At 46.5% G+C, this 8,852-nt stretch overlaps 1 protein-coding gene across 1 annotated transcript; it reads left to right on the forward strand.

The window, feature by feature from the left end:
* The first annotated feature begins 3,314 nt into the window (after nt 1–3,314).
* On the forward strand, nt 3,315–7,258 carry LOC119320525 (S-norcoclaurine synthase 1-like). Its single transcript, XM_037594613.1, has 3 exons — nt 3,315–3,388; nt 6,124–6,343; nt 6,441–7,258. Exons 1-3 carry the CDS (start codon nt 3,315–3,317, stop codon nt 7,251–7,253), a joined length of 1,107 nt encoding a protein of 368 aa, XP_037450510.1. The 3' UTR covers nt 7,254–7,258.
* The last annotated feature ends 1,594 nt before the right edge of the window (nt 7,259–8,852 follow it).

An 8,852-nucleotide genomic window follows, 5' to 3' on the forward strand; every position in this document is an offset into this window, starting at 1 on the left:
GCAAGCCTCTGTAACAATTGTTGAGGATCATTTCCACAAAGTTTCAGATTTTTTTGAAATGTATTGCTACGTTTTCTTGTGTGGGTGCACCGAAGGTGGGTGCAGCCACTACTTTCCCTTTCTGATATTATATGTGGATGACATATTGTTGATCGGAAATGATACTAAATTTCTGGATAGCATAAAAGGATACTTGAATAAGAATTTTTCAATGAAAGACCTCGGTGAAGCTACTTATATATTGGGCATCAAGATCTATAGAGATAGATGCTTGATAATTTTTTCAATGAGTACATACCTTGACATGTTTTTGAAGTAGTTCAAAATGGAACAATCAAAGAAGGAGTTCTTGTCTGTGTTGCAAGGTGTGAAGTTGAGTAAAGACTCAAAACCCAACCACAGCAGAAAATAGAAAGAGAATGAAAAGTCATTCCCTATGCCTCAGTCATAGGTTCTATAAAATATGCTATGTGTGTACCAGACCTATTGTATACCTTAGGATGAATTTGGCAAGGGAGTACAATAGTGATCTAGGAGTAGACCACTGGACAGCGGTCAAAATTATCATTAGAGGACTAAGGAAATATTTCTCGATTATGGAGGTGATAAAAGAGTTTGTCGTAAAGATTTACATCGATGCAAGCTTTTGACACCGATCTAGATGACTCTAAGTCTCGATCTAGATACATATTCAAAGTGGGAGCAATTAGCTAGAGTAGCTCCGTACAGAGTATTGTAGACATATAAATTTGCAAAATACATACGGATCTGAATGTTGCAGACCCATAGGCTAAACATCTCTCACAAGCAAAACATGATCACTCTTTGGATGTTAATCACATAGCGATGTGAACTAGATTATTGACTCTAGTAAACCCTTTGGGTATTAGTCACATGAAGATGTGAACTAATCACATAAAGATGTGAACTATTCACATGACGATATGAACTAGATTATTGACTCTGGTGCAAGTGGGAGACTGAAGGAAATATGCTCTAGAGGCAATAATAAAGTTGTTATTTATATTTCTTTATATCATGACAAATTTTTATTATTCATGCTAGAATTGTATTAACCGAAAACTTAGTATGCCTCTACTTGACTAGCTCGTTAATCAAAGATGGTTAAGTTTCCTGACCATAGACATGTGTTATCATTTGATGACCGGGATCACATCATTAGAGAATGATGTGATGGACAAGACCCATCTGTTAGCTTAGCATAAATGGTCGTTTAGTTTTATTTCTATTGCTTTCATCATGACTTATACATGTTCCTCTAACTATGAGATTATGCAACTCCCGAATACCGGAGGAACACCTTGTGTGCTATCAAATATCACAACGTAACTGAGTGATTATAAAGATGCTCTACAGGTGTTTCCGATGGTGTTTGTTGAGTTGGCATATATCGAGATTAGGATTTGTCACTCCGATTGTCGGAGAGGTATCTTTGGGCCCTCTCGGTAATGCACATCACTAAAAGCCTTGCAAGCAATGCGACTAATGAGTTAGTTGTCGGTTGTTGCATTACGGAACGGGTAAAGAGACTTGCCGATAACGAGATTGAACTAGGTATGATGGTACCAACGATCGAATTCGGGCAAGTAACATACCGATGACAAAGGGAACAATGTATGTTGTTATGCGGTTTGACCAGTAAAGATCTTCGTAAAATATGTAGGAGCCAATATGAGCATCCAGGTTCCGCTATTGGTTATTGACCGGAGATGTGTCTCAGTCATGTCTACATAGTTCTCGAACCCGTAGGGTCCCCACGCTTAACGTTCGATGATGATTTGTATTATGAGTTATGTGATTTGATGTACCTAAGGTTGTTCGGAGTCCCGAATGAGATCATAGACATGACGAGGAGTCTCGAAATGGTCGAAACGTAAAGTCGATATATTGGAAGGCTATATTCGGACATCGAAAAGGTTCCGAGTGATTCAGGTATTTTTCGGAGTACCAGAGAGTTACGGGAATTCGCCGGGGGAAGTAGTGGGCCTTAATGGGCCATGCGGGAAAGGAGAGAAGGGCCTCAAGGATTGGCCGCGCACCCCGGCCCCCCATGGAAAGTTAGAATTGGACTAGGGAGGGGGCGGCACCCCCATCTCTTTCCTTCTCCCTCTCCTACTCCTTCCCTCTCTCCCCTCTTGGAAAAGGAAGGGGACTCCAACTAGAATTGGGAATCCTAGTTGGACTCTCCCTATAGGCTCGCCCCTCATAGGCCGGCCTCCTCCTCCCTCCTTTATATACGTGGGCACGGGGCACCCCAAAGGCACTCCAAGATTTGTCTTAGCCGTGTGCGGTGCCCTCCTCCACAGTTACACACCTCGGTTATATCGTCGTAGTGCTTAGGCGAAGCCCTGCGCCGGTAACTTCATCATCACCGTCGCCATGTCGTCGTGCTGATGGTACTCTCCTTCGGCCTCAACTGTATCAAGAGACCGAGGGACGTCATCGAGCTGAACGTGTGCTGAACGCGAAGATGCCGTACGTTCGGTACTTGGATCGGTTGGACCGCGAAGACGTTCGACTACATCAACCGCCTTACTAAACGCTTCCGCTTTCGTCTACGAGGGTACGTAGACACACTCTCCCCTCTCATTGCTATGCATCTCCTAGATAGATCTTGCGTGATCGTAGGTAAAAATTTTGAAATACTGCGTTCCCCAACACTCCACCCATGGGGTTTAGCCTTCGGCAGCCGTGTATCAGCTGACAATAGGTGAAACTTCTGCACGCCAGACTGACAATTCAAGGCATAGTCCATTGTTTAGTTGTGAAGAGGTCTAATCCTATTGCTCTAGGTGGAAGTTCAACTTAACAATCTCCACTGAAATTTCTAATATATCAAACATTGTTTGGAACAGTTGATAAACTTATGTGCCTCGAGATCTGGTGGGGAATTGTTGAATCATAGATGGGCTTTAGGCCCATGCGAACAATGATTCCTGGTTAACTTGAGGCCCATGTGGGATATGACAGGTGGTGGAAAGTTTAGTACCACCTTGCTAGTTGAGGAGAGTTGAGACCTATTTATAAGGGCTGCTCTACCACGTGCTATTGGGAACTTGGGAAGGGGAGTGGTACACGCGCGCTCCTCCTTCGCCGCCCGTCTTGCCTTGTCACGACGCGCGCGCTGCGGGTTGCGGGAATGAGCCGAACCAAAGCTTATTTTCGGTTCTCGCATAAGATCCTGCCCGGGGAAACGACAATAAAGTTTTTGGGGAGCGTCTCGACACGACTGCTCCCGATCTGTCCCCATCTTTGTCCTCCCCTGCTTCCACTACTTTCCCTGCATCGACACCATGGTCTACGTCGCCGCCAAGAAGGCCACGGACGACGCCGAGGCCGCCGCCGCGTTGGCCTGGCCAACCGTAGGGTATGACTCGTGCATCCCTCATCTACTTGTACTTATGCTAGCAGTATATGTTCTGGTCATAGATGGTTCGATTATATGTACTGTACATGCTAGTATGCGTAGGTATCGGTATGAGATGCATGCCATACTTGCCATGTTTACTGCTTACTCGTGGATTAATCTAATCGGAAAAGTGCTAATATTTCCAGCAGATATGTTAAAGTGAAGCTGAAACATGGATATATTATGGGGACTGCTACGCATCGGGCGGCGGATCTCTCTCGTGAGCCGTCAGATCTGATGCAATCAATCAGCCAAACGTCTTTTTATACTTTGCAACAGATGCCTTATTATGGAGACATCGCAACAGAAGTTATGTTGTATTTCTTTTTGCAACATAGGTTGTGTACCGAGATTTTCTCCGCAACATAGGTCGTGTTGCGGATTTTTTTTGCAACATGAATCGTGATGCAGGATTCTCTTTTCAACATAGGTTGTGTTGCGAGATCTAGTCCTTGGTCAGTTTGCAACAAAGGGCTAGTTGCAGAACCTCTTTCTGAAATAGTGGACCAGTTGCAAAACATAGACACGAAGGGTTGGCTGCTAATCGTATGATTAAGAGCCGATCCAAAGGACATAAAGTCGGCGGACACTCGCCCAAGATCGGTCGGTGGAAGGGAATCATTTGGCAAACATTATAGCCATGTACATGCGCACCATGAAACCACCGTCAGCTTGCGTACTGGACTCCTACAACTCAGCCAGCACAGCACGTTAGCACCTACCTAAACGCAGGAGGAAAGGACAGGGCAGTTCAGATTCCTACAGGGGGCTGGGATGACAACGTGCACGGGAGGACCGATGGATGGCATCGGCGACGAGGTCGTCCTCACCAGGGCCGGAGTTAATTTCATAAAAATACCACAATTGAAACATTACATGCAGATTGATACTAACTTTGCTAATTTTTACATATCAGTACCAACTTTAAGGCGCGCGGTTGCAAAATGGTCTAAACTTCGTATAAACTGCGTATAACAATGTATTGACACTGTATCTGACCGTTGGGGCTCACCTGTCAGGTGCTAACATTGCATGTTCTTTTACAAAAAAGACCCTTGCTTTTAATTTAATCTCGCAAATATCCCTTTCTTTGCGAAAAAGGATTTGGCCAGGAAAAAAAGATATCAGTACCAACTCTAAGGCGCGCGGTTGCAAAATGGTCTAAACTTCGTATAAACTGCGTATAACAGTGTATTGACACTGTATCTGACCGTTGGGGCTCACCTGTCAGGTGCTGACATTGCATGTTCTTTTACAAAAAAGACCCTTGCTTTTAATTTAATCTCGCAAATATCCCTTTCTTTGCGAAAAAGGATTCGGCCAGGAAAAAAAGAGCGCGCGGCTACCGTTATTCGAACGCGCACCAGGCTATTCGGAAGGCGTAACCAGGCTATTCGCTGCCGCTGTGCTACAGCACGTGGTTGTTCAAATTCACGCGTAACGCCTTTTATCTTTCGTACTACAATACTATTTTTTTTTAGAAAATTTAACAACTTGCAAACAGCCGGGATTCGATCCCGCGCTGAAAGTTCGAAGCGCGCACTCTCTACCGCTGAAACAGCTACAATCTTTGCGTAAATGTGCACGCATACGCGTATTTATATACTGGCCATTCTGTTTTTCATACGTACATAAAAATGTATATATTAAAACTTTCGTATTAAATGTTATACGATACTAAAATATGCTATATGGTATTAAAAAATGTTTCTCACATCATATAACTAAAAAGATGTATATACAAGTTTGTAATAATAAGATATTTGCACTGAACATCGAATATAGACTGAATATTTCTTCAGGTGTATCTATTTCTTGGTTATACCATGAACGTTTTGATAATGCGAAAAAATTCCATCGTATATAGAAAATGTTCATCCTATATTTAAATAAGTTCATTGTACATTAAAAATGTTCTATATATATAATTAAAATATCGCATACTAAAAAGTTCACTGTATAAAATTAGCACCTGAGATAGACAAAGTGTTTTATCTATAGAGAATAAAGAAAGGACGTAATGGAGAAAAACACATTTGCTGCTGCTTCAAAAAATGCAATTTCTTAATGTCCAGCGTGAGCAGACCACTACGCCACTCTTTGGCTTGGATTAAGGTACATGCTTATAATCATATATGCTATATAAGCTATAGAAAATTTGTCCAGTAAACTATACTGAAATACTGTATAATATACAAAGAACATTTATGTTATAATTTTTTAATATACAAAGATCTATGTGAATTTTGAGTTTGCTTATTATACGATGAACATTACTGTAAAATATAAGATGAACATTTTTGTTATATATACTGAACAATTTTTGAATATACAATGATCTGAAAATGATGTCACGCAATAAAAGATAAAAGAAATCCGAAGAAACACATACAGAAAAAAAAACGAAACACTCAATATAAGCTCGGAAGTGTCTAAAGTATATCTTATAATAATATAGAAGCCTGCAAAGACTCCCAAAGTGCGAGTGGCCTGTTGCTCAGCGCCCGCGCGCCCGTTTTCGGACAGGAGGGCCCCGCCAGTCAGTTTCAGCGTCAATACATGTTTATACGGAGTTTAGACCATTTTACAACCGCGTGTCTCAAAATTGATACTGACATGTAAAATTTAAGAAAGTTGGTACCAATCTACATGTAATGTCTCAATTGTGGTATTTTCATGTAATTAACTTCCAGGGCCGAGATCACGGACGCCGCGGCGGCCACGTTCGCGGACTCCACCGTGATCCCCGACAGGTACGCCCGGCCGGACGAGGTGAGGGACGGGGTCGTGGTGGGCGACGACGAGAGCTACGAGCTGCCGCTCGTAGACATGGCGAGGCTGCTCGACTCGGAGTCCTCGGAGGCGGAGACCGCCAAGCTTGGCTCCGCGTGCCGAGACTGGGGCTTCTTCCAGGTCAGGCATCCTTCATACTTTTCTTCGTATATATGGAGGGAATTTGATTTCGCATTATTATGTGTATGTATCAAATCTACACGCTCTTCGTCTGCAGCTAACAAACCACGGAGTCGACGAATCAGTTGTGCAAGACATGAAAGATAGCACCATGCAGTTCTTCCGCTTGCCGCTGGACAAGAAGAAAGCAGTGGCCACCCGGGCCGGCGGCTTGGAAGGGTTCGGGCACCACTTCGCCGGAGCATCCTGCGCCAAGCTGGACTGGGCAGAGAGCCTAATCCTCCTCACGCAACAAAAGGAGCAGAGGAGCATGGAGTTCTGGCCGGCCGATCCGGCGACACTCAGGCCCTCACTGGACAGGTACTCGCTCGAGATGTCGCGCCTCACGAGCCGCCTCCTGGGGTTCATGGCGAGCGACCTCGGGGTGGAGCGGGAGGCGCTGGCCGGGGCCTTCCGGGGCAAGAGGCAGAGCGTGGCCCTGCACCACTACCCTCCGTGCCGGCACCCGGACAAGGTGCTGGGCATCACGCCGCACCACGACGGCCTCGGCCTGACGCTGCTGCTGCACGTGAACGACACCCCCGGCCTGCAGGTGAGGAGGGGCGGCAGGTGGTTCCCGCTGGACCCGCTGCCGGGCGCCCTCGTCGTCAACGTCGGCGACATCCTCCAGGTCCTGACCAACGGCAGGTACAGGAGCACCGAGCACAGGGTGCTGGCGGACGCCGAGAGAGGGCGGGCGACCGTGGTGGTGTTCCAGGACACGTGCGTCGCCGGGACGGCGAGGCCGCTCCCGGGGCTCGGCGAGGCCAGGTACAGGGCGATCGAGTACGTTGAGTATCTCAAGGGGAATTACAGGGGGCTGGCTGAAGGGACCAGGTTCGTGGATAGCCTCGAGATCAGTGTGGCGTAGGATGGCGGGCGCCAAATGCACAAGTTGTTGGTTTTTGGTGTTAGAGCATCTTCAAGACTAGTACATTCCTTCATCAAAAATAAAAAAGAGAGCCTCTACACAATGGTTTCCCACTCGAATTATTTCACTTGCAAGTGCGTTTGTACAATGTGTGTGCAGGGGAGAGCCTCCCTTTCCTGGGTAAATACATGCTGCGTGTAGCAGTGGCGGAGCCAGAAAATTCAGACAAAGGGGGCCAACTACTGTTAAATCTTATTAGGAAGGGCCAATCCATGAAAAAACACCAATTTTAGCAAAAGCAAATCACTGTTATTATTCATTATAGGCTTAAATCACTGATGTTAGTGGGGGCCAGGGCCCTGGCTGGCACCCCCTGTCTCCGCTGCTGGCGTGTAGTGCCTCTTTTTTTCCAAATTTTTTTTGCGTGTAGTGCCTCTTGAGCAGTTGATGCCTTGCGCAAAAAAGCTCGTGTTGGCGTTGTCCATGACGTTTTGGAATCGGCCGTTGCGGCCATCGGCGAGAGGAAGAGCACCACCGGATGGGATGGACGCCGCCGCCGGGGACTGAACGGAGGGAGTAACGTTCTTGGTTATATTTACGGTGTTAGTTGAAGCTACACGAAAAACACATCACCATGTCCGATCTAGTCCATTGCTCTATACAACCAAAAAGGTACTACAAGAAACGTTCTTCTTCTTGAAAAAAAAAGGTAAGAAACGGCCACTGAAGTGAGAAAAGAAAATCATGGGCCGTTTGGTGCGGGGAAGTACTCAGGCCGGCCTGCTATCCGGGCCAGTAGTCACACAATAAGTTGAAACCCCGAGAGTGCAGAGTGGGCGTCGTAGTTTCCCCCTAGGGTTTCGCCTAGGGTTCCACTTTTCCTCCGGCGCTCCGGTCGGAGTCCACGTGAAATCTCTCCGGCTATTGTTCTCTTTGGGTCGTCGGTGAGATCTATCATCTCCCGCTGTGTGCGCGTGCGTGCATGGCGGATCCAACGTCTCAGGTGCAAGGGGGGAAGGAGGGAGCGATGAAGGAGGTAGTAGCGATGGCGGCGGCGGATCGGCCAAGCGGATCAGGGCAGGCGAGAGGGGGGTTTGAGGAGGATACTAGGAGTAAGGATAGGCAAGATCAAAACTCACAAGACGTGTGGAACCAGGCAGAGGAGTCCGAGGAGGAGTACGACGACTACTATGGTCCCGATCCAGATCTGGAAGATCAATTCGCTGGGATGAAGCTGCATGGCCGGGAGGAGGAAGAGCTTGATTTCTCGGAAGAAGTGGATGAACTCATCAAGGACGTGCGTTGGCTGGCTCTTTTTCGGGTACATACCACAAAGCCTTTCAGCCATGCCGCATTGCTGTCACAGATGCGTAATGCGGGGGCGGCGGCACAAGGGGTCACGTTTAACGTTAAGGGCCCGAATCTATTCTTGGTCCAATGCCACTGCTTGGGTGACTGGAGAAAGATCATGGACGGGGGGTCGTGGCTATTTAGAAGGGCTCCGGTGGTGCTACAAGAATATGATGGCTTTTCAGATGTCAAGGGATTCAGACTTAACAAGATACCGATCTGGGCTAGAGTGAAAGGGCTGCCAGATGG

Source organism: Triticum dicoccoides, chromosome 1A (genome assembly GCF_002162155.2).
Source record: "Triticum dicoccoides isolate Atlit2015 ecotype Zavitan chromosome 1A, WEW_v2.0, whole genome shotgun sequence".
Lineage (NCBI taxonomy): Eukaryota > Viridiplantae > Streptophyta > Magnoliopsida > Poales > Poaceae > Triticum > Triticum dicoccoides.